Source organism: Haemaphysalis longicornis, unplaced genomic scaffold (genome assembly GCF_048455015.1).
Source record: "Haemaphysalis longicornis isolate Haplotype H1 unplaced genomic scaffold, Haemaphysalis longicornis Haplotype H1 scaffold_1, whole genome shotgun sequence".
Taxonomy (NCBI): Eukaryota; Metazoa; Arthropoda; class Arachnida; order Ixodida; family Ixodidae; genus Haemaphysalis; species Haemaphysalis longicornis.
Genome location: NW_027526203.1, coordinates 73,654,686 through 73,672,547, shown reverse-complemented (window position 1 = coordinate 73,672,547; position 17,862 = coordinate 73,654,686). Strand labels below are relative to the sequence as shown.

The window sequence follows — 17,862 nt, the reverse complement described above, 5'->3', positions numbered from 1 at the left end:
CCACTTCCGATGTTAAAGCCCACTCCCACCCCCTTCCCCCTCTACTCCCCAAAGTGTCATTGCGAGAATTCTGTTACCTACATGTAATTTGAGGTTTCTACTACAACTGCTACTACCACCACTACTTGTCGTGAACAAATGCGCAAGTTTTGGCAATGCGCCATATGTGACACTTCTAAACTTCGTGTTGCAGTAAAGAGCCCATACGTCAGAATAAATGGCCTTGGGAATGTTTGATGAAATATTTGTTGCTCAAAATTTGCGCTATGAGTGACCCCCGGAGTTGAGACCAATTATCTCTGAGTTGGCGGTCAGAAACGCACCGGCCATTTGCTTCAAATCCCGCGGGAAAGTCTATGCAGGCAATAGACCTCATGCGCATCGTTAAACAGCGGTTGGGAAAAGAGACTAACGCATTCACCAGAGGAGGCCAAAAGTTGTGCATTCGTCGCTTGTTTTCTTGTGTCCGCTGTGGATGACACCGAAGGCCTTCTACGCCGTTGCCTTCTGCAGTGTACGATCCCCCTTTAATGGGCTTTATTATCGCCGCCAGCCCCACCGCACCTCTGAGATACCGCTCAGGGAAGAGCATTTTTTATAAACGCCAGAGATATGAAATTCTAGTTTTCCTTCAGCGAAATGGTCTGCTGAGCTAGTAGGTGTCAATTACGAGTAGCACCTCTGCAAGCTAGTTTATCAGTTACGACCAACGAACACAAAATGTCCAAGAGGCACCAAACATTTCTCCAATAACTTTCCCTGCCACCACGTGCCTGATAATTACCAAGTTTGGTTGTATCTTATGTATTTGTACACTCTTACGCTTTGATTAACCGTACCTTTTGTAAAATAGGACTAGTTGAGGGAGCGTATTGAGATTTTGCAGGTTGAAACGCCCCTGATGCGCTAAAAAAAGAATCCAACCGCTACATCAGGTTTCCGTAAAGTGTTGCCTAATATAGCAAAGTTGGCTATGGCACAACCAGTGGCAGAGAATGCGGGGAGCGCGGAAAAGACCGTGGCCGCGGGTATGCCTTCGTGCCCATGCATCGTTAGGCCCCTGAACAGCAACGGAGGTGTCCTGAACCGGCGATATCGGCAGCGTGAGCTGTTTGAGAGCTGCTGTAGAATTGTTGGCATTTCAATTTCGCACGTTTTAGATTACGGAGCGCACATTTTTTAAGTGATAGCAATCAAGTTCGTTAGGAGTTAGGCATATTTTGGGGCAGGTGGTTGTTTTAATAGAACAAAGGAAAATCTGAAAGATAGTTAAAATTGTCATCATGTATTGTGGGCTGGTACCCCATGGGAGCGGTTTTTCCCGGCTCGGTCTCGTGCCCCACGCAGGGCACAAGACGCTGCCTTTTTTAACGGTAACTAAACCAATCGATGTTTCGTGCTAGCAGCGTGAAAACAAACCATATTACAATTCTTTTATTTATTTACTTTTTGTAAAGAATGTTACGTTGGTTTTACATACTTTAGGGCAGTTATTTTTACTTTTTTCAGGGAAATAATCATCATTAACATTCCCCTCCAAGTCCGTAGTGGCGGCTGTGGGCCCGGCATGTGGATTTATATCGCGTATATTTTTCAGGTCCGTGCGAATGATTGGAAACAGGATTTTCCACGATGCGCCTCTCTGACATGCTGACCGTCGTGCTTGGCCTGTCAGTGTTCAGCGAAGTGGCCTACGTCTACTTGAGCGCTACGCGTAGGAAGAAGCGCTCCCTGAGCAAGAAAGCGCAAGCCCTCGGCAATCAGGTGGGCTGCACGCTAAACGCAGCAAATGATAGCAGCTTGCCGATCATATTCGAAACGTGTACGCAACGTATCAGAACGTCCGGCCCTTCACCACCTGCGCATTTTCAAGACCGCGTACTGTCTGTCTCTCTTTTGATGTCACTTGGGAGCGCGGGGAGTTGCGTACTACCATAGCGTCGCAGCGACGCCATTAGCCCACGCGCAATGCTTGCGGGGCGAAAGCGCACGTACGCGGGCGATGAGAGGTAAGTTGCTCATCTTGGTCTCTATCACAACAGTGTAACTCTGAATTTAGGCTTGCAAGTACAACTCAAATGTAATATGTTATAGAATTTCTGAGCTCCTGAATTTGTGCGACACGATAAACCAAAAATGAAGGGACTGGTTGTTGTAAACCTGGCCTTGATTTACATCGAGTCGCCAACATGCATCTTCGCGGCCTGATAACGTGCGCTTATTAGGACGTTTTGTCTCGCTGAAAGCTACCTAATTTGAAGGTTCAGTGAAACCGCGCATTCTGCATACGGTCATGGAGCTGCTGAGCTGGAACATGTCTGCTGTCCCAGGCAATCTTTTTCCCTGACCCAGGCGTGGCGTGCCCTAAGGAAACGTGTGACAACTCCGACACGTGTGGCAACCCCAGCTGCACGTGTGACAACCCCCTCCTTCATGGCCCCACGTCGCTCCGCACGCTCGTTCACACGCTCACGTCGGCGGAACGGACGCTCCACGTGTGCGTCTACATAATCACCTGCCACGCCCTGGGTGATACCATCCTGAGTAGCCACCGCCGCGGCCGGGTCATCCGCGTCATCACCGAGGCCGAGGGCGACGACATGCCGACATGGCAGGAGAATCAAAATTTTAACCTACATTGAATAATTTCTCAGTGAACACGGCATCGTTTGCTGCCGGCCAAGCGCTGGGGGCACTATGAAACACGAATTCTTTAGAATAAAACAAACTTGCATTTTGTCTGCATGGCCACTTTAAGCGGCGGAGTGGGCTGGTGCTCCACCCTGTTGGAAAATGTAAACCTCTTTCTGCATGTGGTATTTCACAAGCTCGGTCAAAACAACAATCTTCGAAGAGTGGCAGATAGGGTTCGGCTGTGACAGTGCTGTCGAAAAAAAAAAGACAACCCTATCAGCCCTCTCGCCGGATTCCGCACCCGACGATTACACCTGGGGAGTTGACTGCCGTTGTGGTCACAGAATGAGGATTTGTTTTCACTAAAAACGCGTCAATTGGCGGTTTACGCGCCCGTCCAATTGGAATGCTGCCTCATCATTGAATATAAGCAACTTTAGGTGTCCAGGATCGGCCGCGATGTGCCTGAGCTCAGAACGCCAAAAGCTCGAACTACGTTCTCAGTCGTCGCCCTTCAGCTTCTGGCCGACATGCAGTTTTTATAGGCTGAGACGTTTACAATTTGTGACCATATGCAGGTAGGGTTCGTCCGACGAGACGACGCATGTACGCAAGAGGCAAATGAAGCATAGCAACATGTTTCTCGGGAAAACGGGAGAGCGACATTTATAGGAAGGTGCAATAGAAACTTAACACGCGAACGACACAATAAAAAAGACGACGCCAACCACTGAATACAAAAGTAACGACTAAGGTCCTAGTCATGGTAGTCATAGCAGAAACGAGAGTTTCGCAGTTAGATAAGTGTGTCTGTGAGGATAAAACAAGCTCACAGGTAATAATAGAACAAGCTCACAGGTAATGTTTGCTCGTAGAGATATCAGAGTCAAACTTGGTAGACGTATGGTGCGTGGTTGCGATGACTTCTTGCTGCCGCGGTACTGCTGACTCGTGGCTGCATGGTAGATGTCCACAGTTTCGCACCGAGGGCGCAAAAGGGGCGTTGTGGCGCTGCCTGGACTGCCTTGATCGGCGTGAACCGGGGCTCCCCGACGCACACTAGGGTGGCCTCGGGCGGTCCGCCCCACGACGTGGCGTCCACCGCAGGAAGGAACGACGGCCAGGCTACCTGGCGCCAAGCTTGGCGCCTGCAGATTGGGTAGGAACGGGTATCCGGCTCTGCGGGCTCCGCTGTGCCGCGAGAGCTGGCGACGTCCCTGCGTTGCTACACCATCGCCGTCCTCGGATGAATTTCGCCCTTTTCTTCAGCGCACTCAGACCCCAGTCGGTCTTGATTATGATTATGATTATGGTTATGATTATGATTCTTATTATGATTACGATGATGCCCTCAATGTTTTTGGCACGTACCCACAAGGGGTATTGACCAGGGCTAACTCGCATGTTTAAATTTGTGAGGACCTCAAAATACTAATTCGTTTCCCGAGAGACAGGTGCCGTAAAATGAAACCTCGTTATGATTAAAACCCGAATTACCCATTAATCAGCCCTATTGATGAACTCAAACGGCCTGAAGCAGAACGAAAATCGTGAATACGTTTATATCTATATATATATATATATATATATATATATATATATATATATATATATATATATATATATATATATATATATATATATATATATATATATATATATATATATATATATATATATTTCTTTTTGCATACCCCACATCGGCTGCGCCAATAGCTAATATAAGTGGCATCGATAAAGACAACGATAAATGTTCAATTGGGTCCTTCACAAGCAATTGTCTAGCTTCCGAGAAGCGGCGTCACGTGAGAAAAAAAATGTTCGATTGTTGCAGGGACCTGGCACCGCACGAATAGGTGAAAGCCCTGTTCTAAACAGATAGAAATTTAGCCTTGTAATCCTGAACGTTACTTCGCATTGCCCAGAACCACAAAAACGAACATTCCACCCAAACTCTAAATATTAATACTTTTGAAATGACAGGAGTGAACCTGAAGGAGTAGCGTATAAATGCCAATATGGTCTTAATCTTGGAGAGGCAAAAACGGCCAGATTAGGTATGCCAAACTGAACCGGAGCTGTGAGAGCGAGATTAACTAAATGGTCCACTAGATCGTTGCCCCAGATGTCCGTATGGCCAGGGACCCAAGCTAAATGTACCTCGTTCATGTGCATTGGAACAAAAAAAAATAGCAGTGACTTAGCTCGGCTATGCCAGGATATGCGTAGCCTGAGCTAAGGTTCAGCTTGTTATTCTTAGCTTTCCTTGTTCTCTGGGACTAGATTGATTATCATGCTTACTGTTGCTTCAATGACACATACACGATATACTCATTATGCGACACATGTTTATTTATGAAGCGGCTCCGCCGCAGCGTCACCAAGCGCCCCAGAGCTAAGCTGGTTCCACAGGCGCACGCCGGTGTTTCTGCGACGCACGAGCCATCGGTTCCATGCCCGGCCACCCCTCGCATGATCATCAAATGGACCGGGCGTACACGTGCGGAACGGAGATCAGCAAAGACGCTGGGCGCATGGGGTGTGTGAGAGACGCCGGGCAGCGAGCAACGTTCTGTGCTCCGTGTGACGTCACTGCTCCTCGCGCATGCGCAGAACGGCTCTCCAGGAGCCACACGAAACTGCTCAACCTCGGCCAGTGTAGCTCACGCTACAAAAACAATAGTGTCGGTACAATGGAGAGTCGGAAGGGGATGTTAGCTGGATATACATGACGTCGACTCGGATAATAGGATAACTTCTGATACATTCTGCGTTACTTTACATAGAAGGAGGGTTATTGCTAAAAATTCTGTCATAAAAATGCAATCCCACGTTGTTGTTGTTGCGCCTTTAGGTATGGCACATACCCAATCACGGGATCGGCCAATCAACAGAGGATGGTTAAAATGAATGGAATTCTTATCTACTCACGAGACGCTTAGGAAAGATAATTTAGACCGGTTGGAAAAAGTTTTCCGACATCTCCCTCTTCCTCTTTGCAGTCCTTTCTTGTGGCACATACCCGCGTAGGGGTGATTGGCCTTGTATTGTCAGTTGCTTTCGCCTTCAATTTCGTCGTCGTCATTGCAGCTGTCCCTGGTTAAATAAAGCTTTCAAGGCACGACTTACTGTTGCCGCCGACGTTCCGGACATAAGCCCCTCAGGCCTCCACGATAAGCTGGGGTTGGCTTCAAAAGCCCCTACTATGGCCTTGGCAAGAACTGAACGCCGACACCCTTCCCCGTTCCGCCCTTTTCGTTCTAAAGCCTGTTTTTTTCCCGCTCCGTAGTGTTCCGTAGTGCTAGGACCTCGTCCGGGAAGCGGACCGCGCCAAGTGACCCTTGACTTCTGCCTCCGGGAGGAGGGCTTCCGCAGCGGTGTGCGGGCATGTAGAGGTGCGCGCAGATGTAAACGGAGCACGGGAGCGGTGGCCGAACTACATCGCTGCGCCGCGTATGGGCGCCGACGGGAACCAAGGAGCGCCGGTCGTGTGCTCGCACTGCCCCCGCTGCCATATCTGATATGTTCTATCGCCGCTCTGCTGGCTTGTCATACTGGGCGTGACGGTCTTCGAAAGGCCGCGCTCGGCTATAGAGGGGCGCTGGTTGCATCGCCGTGCGCAGGCATCAGCGGCTACCAAACCCGCCGCTGTTGAACTAAATGAAGCTACGCGCGCTGGGAAACGTGCCTTGTCACGCGCTCGGTAGAGAGGCATAAAATTGGAGGTCGCTGCTGTGCGCCATAGCCTGTGTTTGCATTATATTAATGGTGATCCGACAACAAGATTGCCCTGGACAATATAGAAAGCACAATCACAGAAATGTTTGTAATTAGAAAAAAGAAACCCCGCTTCTAACACTGACTTTTTTTTTTTTTTGGCTTCCCCCAAGTTACTGCTGCCACTCAGTTCAGGTCTGTTCTGAATAAAGGAAAATGCAAAGAGCCCATGCGGTGGAAATTTTCTGTGTTTAAAGGGACCCCGAAAAGCTTTGTGAAGGTGGCAATCAAATGCATTCAGGTGGTAGAACACATAACGGGGGATTTTTGAGCCAAGTGTGAGCCCCATACGTTGTACAGATAATTTGCAAACAATTTTTGAAGATCGCCTTTCTCAGCCGATGAGCGCGACGCCGCAGCGAGCCGACCGCGGCTGACGCAACGGCGACCGCGGGTGACGCAACGGCGAAGGCGCCCCCTGATTCGCCCAACCGCCGGCAAGGTCGGCCGCCGGCGGCGTCACTGCCATTGGCTTCCGGCTGCTCTTCCTCCTTCCTGCGCGATCCCGAGGCAAAGGCGGCAAAGGCGGGTCCGCAGTGATTGACGCGAGCCTAGGCGCAGGAATGTAGCTAGCTGCTTTGAAGGAGGCAGAGAGGGAGGAGGAGTCGATCGGCAAGTGGGGAGAGGTGCATTTAATTGCTTCTGGCGCAGCTAATACTCAATGTAGATCAATAATTCCAACGGCATTGCATCGCTATATTGGTGCTACGTGACAATACATGCCTTTTGTAACTTTTACAGAAGGCTTTTCTGGGTCCCTTTAAGAACGCTGTTAAGAATAGATACAATCGTTGTCTTCTATTACAGCGGCATCATAGGGCGCCTTTTTTTTTTTTGACGCATTGAAACGGGCGTTGTTATTTTTCACGAGCACCTTCTACTAATTGAGGAAAGCTTGCAGCTTTGATTTAAGCCCTTTGACGCTGTTATGTCGATGGTAAGGTAAAGAAAATATTAGCCGATGCTTCGACACGGGTCGTTAGAATATTCAGTGACCTTCCACTACGTGAAGGATGGCCAGCGGAGCTGTGGTGCGTAACGTTGGAGTCGTCTTAGCGGCTCGTGGTCATATAATTTATTTCCCGATAGTTCCGGTAAAGCAACTGTCAGAGCTGTTTTGCGTTACCAAGCTAGTTTCGTGGATGGACATGTCTTGGCAGCAGACAGTAATTCTATATCGTTTGCTGAACTGTTAACTCAATAACATCAAATTTAGAGACGTTTTCTGTAGTCATTCTACTTCCGTAAATGAACTCAATAACACCCAATTCGGAGTCGTTTTCTGTAATCATTCTATTTTCGTAAATGAACTCAATAACAGCAAATTTATAGCCGTTTTCTGTAATCATTCTACTTCCGTAAATGAACTCCATATACACCAGATTTGGATCCGTTTTCTGTAATTATTCTATTTACGTAAATGAACCCAATAACACCCCATTTGGAGCCGTTTTCTGTAATCATGCTAATTCCGTAAATGAACTCAATGACACAAAATTTAGAGCCGTTTTCGGTAATCATTTTATATCCGTAAATGACCATGCTTCACTGTGCAAAACGCAATGTGGGAAAGCCAGCTTACAAAAACCAAGCTTACACCGATTTGTTCTTATTTGGCTTCACCTCTGAGGACAAATGCATTGCTAGAAGACCTTTCTGCAGGGGCAATTTAGAAGCCTTCCTAAAATATGGAGGCCCTAGTATCTTTTTAGATTTTTTTTATCAGGCTTATCCATTTGTCCTACAGGGAACTGGTTTTTTCGCGACAGAAAAACCGGCTCCGGCCGGAGCGCAACACGATACCACGCAACTATAGCAAAGCGCAGCCATACAACTCCGCTGTTAAAAACACTTTGTATAACCTTCTAGCAGCGGGAAAGTAGTTGCAATCAGGTTCATATTCTGGAGGGTGTGTGAGCATAAATGGGCAACGTCGGGATCTTGACTGTCCAATTCATTTACGTCTTCAATGCATGAAAATAATTTTCATATTTCAAAACAAAAATATTTTTGTTTTGAAATATGAAAATTCTTTTCCATAAAATATTAGGTACATAAAAAAATTTCACCATCTTCCCGTAGGGTAACCCTGAGTAGTATGCGAAGCAGCCATGGGGTCGACTCAAGTTCCCATTAGTTTTCAGTTCGATCGCGTCGTTGCGGGAGGAGAATGAGGGGAGCGGAGCGCGCGCGCGTCATTTATACCGCAAGGCTACAGTGGCGCCCACAGCGGAGTATGCAGCGGCTACCGTCGCGCCTCTAACCCTAAGCTGCTTCCATTATCGTGCGCGGAGCCGCAGGTGTTGCCATTCGTTGCCCAATCACGGAGAGGAGAGGAGCTTCGAAGAGAAGACAGGAATGCGCCGGAGATGAGAGGAGCGTCGCAGAGGAGAGGAGGAATGCCGGAGAGGAGAGGAGATGAGACAAGGAGAAGAGAGGACCGGCAGGAGGATGCGCATGTGCAGTGGGGGTGTGGACCCCGCACAACGGCCGCCGCACAACGGCGGAGGGAACAGGCGCGACCATAAGCTGCTCCGCATCTAAAATTTCTTGTATGAAGTAATTCACGTGTTACAAAAAAGGTATGTTCAATTCACACCTTCAATGACAATTGAAGGCGCCTTCTACCCTAATGGCATGATGAATCCTGCGGGGCAGTGAGGCGTACAGTTCCTCAGCGTGCCCTGCAGCTTCTAGCGGAGGGCTTCCAATTCCGCCTAGGCCAGCCACATATAGTCGGTGGTCGCCGTGGTTAGGTAGAGATCCCTACGGCGGCAAGTTGGTCGAGTTGGTTACTAAGGAAATCATCGTACTAGCGAACACTGAACAGAGACAAAGGTGTGTTTCATCGCCTCTTTTACCTTTGTCTCTGTTTAGTGTTCACTAGTACGATGCTATCCTTAGGTAGAGATGAGCAAAATTATATTTCAATTCTCCCCAAATGTTCTCTGTGGGGTGCAGGTCGGCCCCATTCGGAGGCTACACAAACAGCCGCTCACCGGGCTCTTCCAGTAGCCGCTAAACGGCTTTGAATGTGCAGGGCTTCGATCTTGTGTGATGTAGCACCCCTCTTTGAAGGGCCCGTTCAGGGCGTTGGCGATGAGCTCATTGTCGATGACGTGGCAGGATGCGGGCGAGTTGAAAAGGCGTGGAAGCCTAATGAGATGGCCAAGGCAGTCCCTCGTTATGGTCCCCCACACATTCATTAACACCGACCGCTGCTGAGTACCTGGAACACAGACTCGATCTGATATAGAATCGACTGAGCAGCCGATTGTCATGTATTTTGTTTTTGTATAGTTTTGATGAAACAAGAGCGACAGCCGTCCTAGTAAACAAACTCCCTCCGTAAAAATTTCCGTCCTGCGCCGATTTTTCCGCGCACCCCAAACAAGGAAACCAAAAAATATCGAACTTTGCTGAAAACAGATGGAATCCCGTTTTTATTTGGAGGGAAAGAATACTGCCAATGGTCTATAAATTGGTTAGTCTGAGTTTTGTGGGCGGAAATTTTGACCTCAATGCAAATCTATTGGTGGCATGACGAAGCTGGCATTTCGTGAGCTCCGAAGAGTAGCACCTCAAAATGTCGGCTGCGCAAGCAGCCAGCACTTTCCGGGGACATGGAACGGCAATACGCAGTCATTCACATCCACACCCATTCGAAGGGGCAAACATCTCAAAGGGGCCTCCACGGTGGCAAAGAACGCTTCCGCATTGTGTGCTTCCAACAGACTGTGAGTGGAGCAAGGAGATAAACAGCGCCACAAGTGCGTAAAGAAGCTGCACTACGCCCTCCTCCACATTTGCAGCCACCGCATATGAAACAATCACTCAAAACCGGCTTCAAAGTGGCACGCTCAGGTCCCGTTAACTTGAATGATCGGGTCTAAATAGTTTATAAAACCCCATGATGAGCCGCTGAAGCGGCTCAGCATCGGGTCCTAGAGAGGCGGCAAAGATTGTGATACGCAAGGAAGGTGGATGGTGACAAGCAAGGGCGCCTACAAAAGCTGGCTTCTGCTTGTAGGTGACATCGTGAGAGTTCATAAACCCCATTGAGACGTCACGAACTAGTGGCGGTGCGCAAAAATAAGGATCGAAAATGCTGAAAACAAATATATATATAGGAAGAAATGCCGGCAGTCTACAACGCCAAAGGAGGCATAGGGGAATGGGCAGTCGGTGGCAGGCGCTGGACTATGCCTAATTGCTGTATCTCTGCAGGCCCGTACGTCAGTGCATCTGCACCCACCCGGATGACCGCTACAAATTGCCGATGCGCGAACAAGCCTGCGCGTGACCCCCAGACAACCTCTCTTCAGCCCGTACGTCAGTGCATCTGCACCCACCCGGATGACCGCTACAAATTGCCGATGCGCGAACAAGCCTGCGCGTGACCCCCGGACAACCTCTCTTCAGTAAGCGTCGCAGCACCGTCACTATCTCCTGCCACCAGGATCGCTTCGTCTGCTCCAGGGCTATAAATACTGCACCGCTACCGGAAAGCCTTGCAGTCGGTGGCAGGCGCTGGACTGTGCCTAATCGCTGTATCTCTGCAGGTGAGGGAAAAATTCAGAAAGCTTTCTCTGCATTGAAATGACCTGCCACTGACTGCTGCCCTGTTGACATTATGACGAGTTTGCTAAAGTGTGGGAAATGTCGTAAACAGCTGCAGCCCGACAAATTTATTTGCTGTGTTGAATGCAACCGATGCTACCATTACGGAAAAGCCTGTGCTGGTATCTCCGAAAGCAAGGGAGCTGCGAAGCAGGACAGCTGGCGCTGCCGACCATGTCAGTCCGATAGCCATAGCACAACCGAGGAGGAGCCATCCTCGAACACAGATGCAATCGCAGCACTATCTTCTAAGCTAGAAGCGCTGCTGCCACTGAATGCTGCTATCAGCTCCCTTGCTGCAAAAGTTGATGTGCTTTTCACGCTAAAAGACTCTGTAAACTCGCTGCACGAATCGGTTGAGGGCGTGAAATCGTCAATGGCTTTTCTGTCTGAAAAATATGATCAGGTGATTGCTTCTACAAATAAACATGAAATGGTTATCGGCGAGCTGCAGGGCGAGACCGAGACATTAAAACTCGCGGTACATGAGCAATCCCAGGAGATCCTCCAAGCTCGTAGTGAACTTAATGAACTGGAACAATATAGCCGGCTTGCCAACCTCGAAATTCACGGTCTGCCCGTTGAACAGAACGAAGAGCTTATTCCAATCTTACAACAATTGGCAGAAAAACTGGAAATTGATTTCGATAGCAATGACGTTGTTGCCGCTCACCGTATTCCGTCTAGACGTAACGCCACCCCACCTGTGCTGATCAAATTTTCTTCCTCTACCATCAAAGAAAGATGGATGAACGACCGCGGAAAGCTAAGGACTTTAGGAGAACGGAAAAAGCAACCCCAGTTATATTTCAATGAGAACTTGACCGCCTTCAACAAGAATCTGTTCTGGGCCGCACGGGTGAAAGGCAAAGAAAATCGTTTCAAGTTTGTGTGGGTAAAAAATGGCAAGATCTTCGCAAAGAAAATGGAAGCAGCACCCCTGCTTCGCATAAAAGGCTATGCTGATCTTGATCTGATCACCTAAAACCATGAACTTGTCTTCCGTAGAATGTCCTGATATAACAACTTTCTGTAAGCTAAATTCTAGCGATGCCAGGTCATTGTCGAAGCTTCATATAAATATACGTAGCATCAGAAAACACTGGGATGAATTTTCAGCTATTGTTCGTGGACGCTTCCCCCTATCGATGTGTTGGTGTTAACAGAAATTAATATACATGAAGATTTAGTACCTTTATTTAAGTTACAGCAATACTCGTCCTTTTCGTTTACACGCCGTGTTGGGAAGGGCGGTGGAATTATGGTTTATGTTCGCGATAATTTGGTTGTTTCCTCGATAAACGTTACGTTCACAGTAGCAGAATGCGTGGCGCTTCAAATAAGTTTGCAAGACGCAGAATTAACATTAATTGCGGTTTATAGACCCCCCTCCGAAAACGCAAACGTGTTCGTAAGTGAGCTAGACAACATTCTCGGCAATGTTCGTTCCACGAGATTTATCTGTCTAGTCGGTGATTTTAATCTTGATGTTAAGTTACCCTCACGCCCAATAGTAAACGAATACCTTAATGTTCTGGCAAAGTGGGGAATTCTCCCCACTATTACCTCGTACGTACACAAGAGAAGAACATCTTGGAAGCAAACTGGTCGCCTCAATTGTTTGGACCACATCAATATTAGGGCCCCAAGTGTGCGTCATATGTCAGCTGTCATTAAGCACAAGCTGTCCGATCACTACTTTGTAGGTTGTCACCTTTTTTTCCCCGAACCAGACTTAGTTAGAATAGAGAAGCAGCACTTAACAATACTGGATGTAGCAAAATTTGACAGTTTGATCGCAACTTTTGATTGGACAGAGTTTTTAAGGAACGTCTCCCATTTCAACTTTTATAGTGAGTTTGTGAAAACTCTCAACACTCTTAGAAGTAGTGCTCAAAAAAGCATCATTGTAACAAAACGTAATGGGACTGTTCTATGGTTACGTAGTGATATACTTCGATCTATTAAGGAGAGAGACTTGCTCTGGGCACGCTGCAAGCACTGCCCTAATAATATCTCTCTAAAGAATGAATACAAAACATTACGTAACAGGGTCAGTGCTCTACTGCGCGCTGCAAAACGTTCTCACTATAATAAATTTTTCCAAGATAACAAGCATTGCCCGAGACGCACTTGGTCTACCATTAATGAAATACTCGGTCGGAATACTCGAAAGTCCGCAGCGGCAGTAATCACTAAAAATTTGAGCAACGTACAGGACACGGTGGAGAAATTCAACACTTTTTTCTCTCAGGTGCCTTTGGGGGGCCATTTGGACAGGACTGAAGCTCTCCGAAATGTTAGGAGTAACATTTCTTCAGCTTACCTCCCCCCGATGACGGCAGCAAACCTTCGTGACATCTTATTTAGCCTTAGCCCAAATAAAGCACCTGGTATCGATAAAGTGCGTGTTCACGAACTGCAGCGTAATTTTTTAGTGTTGGAAGAAGTACTTCTGCAAATGATAAATAGTTTCATAGAACACTCTTATATACCCAAGGAATTAAAAACTGCTCTCGTAAAGCCTTTACATAAAGAAGGTTCATTCAAAAAAATTGAAAATTACAGGCCTATTTCCATTCTATCTACCATTGTCCAGATTCTTGAAAAACATCTTCTCGTAACCATGACCAGTTTTTTGGAAAAGTTTGATGTCCTATCGCGAGAACAATATGGCTTCACTCCGGGAAAATGCACAACTGCACTTTTGGAAGACTTTTCTGATTTGCTGTATTCGGCCTTTGAAAATAACGAGGTTTCATGTGGCCTCTTTCTTGACGTAAGCAGAGCATTCAATTCCGTACACCATAATCTCTTGCTAGAAAAATTAAATCTTCTGGGGTTCCGGGGTCCTTTTAATGCACTGTTAGGGGACTACTTGGACAACAGAACGCAGATTGTTTGTGTGGGGATTACTCTAGTTCTAAAGTATTGTTAAAATCTGGCTTGCCTCAAGGCTCAATTTTATCGCCCCTATTGTTTAATCTTTACACAAATGATCTGCCTTTGGTGGTGACATATTGCCCTATTTTTCAATACGCTGATGATACTGTCCTTTTGTCGACACGCCCCGCTTACTGTGAATCAATTAATGCACTTCAAAAGATGTGCATTCTGTTATGAACTGGTTTGAAGTTAATTCCATCATGGTAAACACACAAAAAACAAAGCTCGTATGTTTTCGAAATCCGCACAAGCAAATTTCACTCAATCTACAACTTTTTCTACACCCTTCTTGTGTTTCGTGCACTTGTGCGCCGATTTTGTATTCCGACAGTGTAAAATATTTAGGGATCTCTTTTGACTATGATATGATATGGAATACGCATTTGACTAATATCTGTAGTAAGCTCAGGGGATTATCGTGCATTTTTTATAACTGCCGACATCTTATGACATTCCAGACTCGCAAAATCATTCTTCATGCACTTGTTTACAGTTCTTTACGATATGCCATTACTGTTTACTATCATTGTTCAACTACGTGGCATTTAATGGTCAACTCCATTTTGAAAAACATACTTCGTAGTGTCGCCTATAATATCAATTTCCAAATGACAGCAATCTCTTTTCAGCGTTACACTTGCCTTCCTTTGACAACTTGTTTTTACAAACAGTGATTTGTGCTCATTTCTGGAACAGTGATTTCCTTGTTAATCATGTACCTGCAAGACCATTACGACACCATATGCGCTTCGATGTACCCAGATGCTTCACCCGATTTGGACGCTTCGTTAGAAAATATTATGTTCCCGCCACCTTCAATTCACTTCCTGATGCCATATTTGTAGGGGTGTGCGAATATTCGAAACTTCGAATATTCGATTCGAATTTTTTGGTATTCGATTCGATTCGAATGACACTTTTATGGTTCGAAATATTCGAACCACCCAAAACTAAAAAAAAAAAAAATTCAGAGCGTGTCTCAGCAGCAAAGTAGCGAAGCATATACACGCCGAACGGTACGTGCTTTCGCAAACTGTATCGGTGTTGTTGTTTTCTGCTCGCGAAAACGCTCTGCGCACGCCCAACGCGCGCTGACACCGCCGGGAAACCACCCCCACGCTGCGCGCGGCGCGGCCGGCGGCGTCATGTCAACATGGCGTCGGCTCCAGCCGCGAAGTCGCGCGGGCGCTCGAGCGACCGTTTCTAACCGCTCTTTAAAATGCGGCTCAAGGGAGACACGAAGTTGCTTGTGCGGTAAAGGAGCTGATAGTGCATGCGAAAACGGTACTATAAAATATCATCCGCGCCGCTAGAAAGCGCCCGTAAAATATTTGCCGGGGTGCTAAGCCTAACCATTTCCGGCGGAGCCAAGCCGGCTGTCTCGATCTCATCGCAAGTAGCCAAGCTCCTCCATTCTGCCGCGCTCGTCGTGCGTCATTTTCTGACCGAGGTAGGTGCTACCGCGGGCGCGAAATCGTCGATGCGGGCGTGAAAATACAGCGCTCGCAGAGCCGAGGCGAGCGAATCGCGTGCAAAAACGCACCGTGCGGTTCACGCTTGACTGTTGCGGCGTGTAGCCGTGTAGCGAGCTTGGGCACAGCGAGTGAGGAGACGAGGGCGAAGCTTTACGTGCTCCAGAAAGGACTGCTTTGCGACATGGGCAACATGGGGGTTAAAAAAAGCAGAAAAAATCATGAATTTCTTCACGCGAAAGTAAGAGAAGAAATAAACGAAAACTTTTTTCAGCTCTCAATTTTTTGGTCTGTGTTGGTTCATACGAATTTCGGATGATACGAATATTTATCGCGGTCCCGCAAGATTAGTATCATCGAGATTTTACTTTGATTTGATTGTGGTGTTTAACGCGCCGACGCAACGCAGGCGATGAGGCGCGCCGTAGTGGAGGGCTCCGGATTAATTTTGACCACCTGGGGATCTTTAACGTGCGCCGAAATCTCGAGCACACGGGCGTTTTTGCTTTTCGCTTCCATCAGAAAAGCGGCCGCCGCGGCCGGGAATCGAACCCGCGACCTCGTGCCCAGCAGCGCAACGCCTTAGCCACTGAGCCACCGCGGCGGGTGGCTCAGTGGCTTTTACTTTACTGTATCAGCGCGCGGCAATGTGCACGGGCTCGGGCATGCCAGCCACTAGTGTCTCAAGTGAGCGGCTACTTTCGGTATCTGGTGGAGTCGTGACGAGCAGGAGGTTGTCACTGCTCCCCGAACATGTCGAGCAGTTAACCTTTCTCCATGTTAACATTTAAGTGAGTGCAGACCTTAACCTGTTCAGTGCAATGGTATTGTGTAATTTCTAATTTTACTTTGTATGATTTGTTGTGCAATAAAGTTGCAGTTTTTGTGTCTCTAGATGGTGAAAACTAATTTTACAAAAAACACCAAGTATACGTATTCGAAAAATATTCGATTCGATTCGAACTTTGTTTTTATTATTCGAATTCGCTTCGAAATTAAAAAATTGATATTCGCACACCCCTACATATTTGCTGTGCAATCAAAACGTTCTTTGAAATTATTTATCCGTGGAAACCTGTTTTGAAATGTGGAATGCTTGCTTTCCTACGTGTTAGTTCAGTTTTATATTTTTTTCTAGTTACCGGCGGGTTTCAGTGCACTGATGTATACGCCTTCTGTTTCTGCCTCTGACTGCCGGGTACAGCCTGACAAGCCTTTCTGGCTTGGGCTGACCTGACAATAACTGTATTGTCACTATATATGGATCAATAAACAAATTTATTATTATTATTATAATTAGACTGTTTTTTGACGGTTAGTGAAGTAACATTTTTTTTATTAATTTATGTAGAAAGAAAGAAAGAAAGAAAGCAAAACACGCGCCTAGAGTGGGGACCGAACCCACGCCTTTCGATTAGATCTCGAATGCCTTACCAATTCGGCTATCTGGGCGACTGCGTTCCGCTTCACTTTCTCGGTTATTTATATTTACTACATGTATCTGACGCTTGAGGGTGTTAGCCAGCGCCACTCAGACTATACGGGGAGAAGGGGACCTTCTTTTCGAACCCCGGGGCGTGACTGGAACGTCTGCAGCCTGTCATGAGCGGGTAACTGGCCGAAAGCCCTCTCATGCTACCTTGGCATCAAGGCTGCCAGAACCGAGGCCCTCGCTAAGCTTTCGCAGGATAATATGATTTGGAAATGAGGGACTCGTTTTAGGAAATACAGAAAGAAACGCCGCAAGTCTACAACGCCAAAGGAGGCATAGGGGAATGGTTACTGTTTTTTGTCCGTTAGTGAAGTAATATTTTTTTATTAATTTACGTAGAAAGAAAGAAAAACACGCGCCCAGAGTGGGGACCGAACCTGTCGGGAAATAAATTATATGACCACGAGCCGCTAAGACGACTCCAACGTTACGCACCACAGCTCCGCTGGCCATCCTTCACGTAGTGGAAGGTCACTGAATATTCTAACGACCCGTGTCGAAGCATCGGCTAATATTTTCTTTACCTTACCATCGACATAACAGCGTCAAAGGGCTTAAATCAAAGCTGCAAGCTTTCCTCAATTAGTAGAAGGTGCTCGTGAAAAATAACAACGCCCGTTTCAATGCGTCAAAAAAAAAAAGGCGCCCTATGATGCCGCTGTAATAGAAGACAACGATTGTATCTATTCTTAACAGCGTTCTTAAAGGGACCCAGAAAAGCCTTCTGTAAAAGTTACAAAAGGCATGTATTGTCACGTAGCACCAATATAGCGATGCAATGCCGTTGGAATTATTGATCTACATTGAGTATTAGCTGCGCCAGAAGCAATTAAATGCACCTCTCCCCACTTGCCGATCGACTCCTCCTCCCTCTCTGCCTCCTTCAAAGCAGCTAGCTACATTCCTGCGCCTAGGCTCGCG

At 47.1% G+C, this 17,862-nt stretch overlaps 1 protein-coding gene across 1 annotated transcript; it reads left to right on the top strand.

Annotated features, from left to right (window-relative positions):
- Positions 1-1,632: 1,632 nt before the first annotated feature.
- On the top strand, positions 1,633-9,433 carry LOC144179220 (uncharacterized). The gene is made up of 3 exons (XM_077707535.1): positions 1,633-1,764; positions 2,331-2,611; positions 9,373-9,433. The coding sequence occupies exons 1-3, from the start codon at positions 1,633-1,635 to the stop codon at positions 9,431-9,433; spliced, it is 474 nt and encodes a 157-aa protein (XP_077563661.1).
- Positions 9,434-17,862: the final 8,429 nt, after the last annotated feature.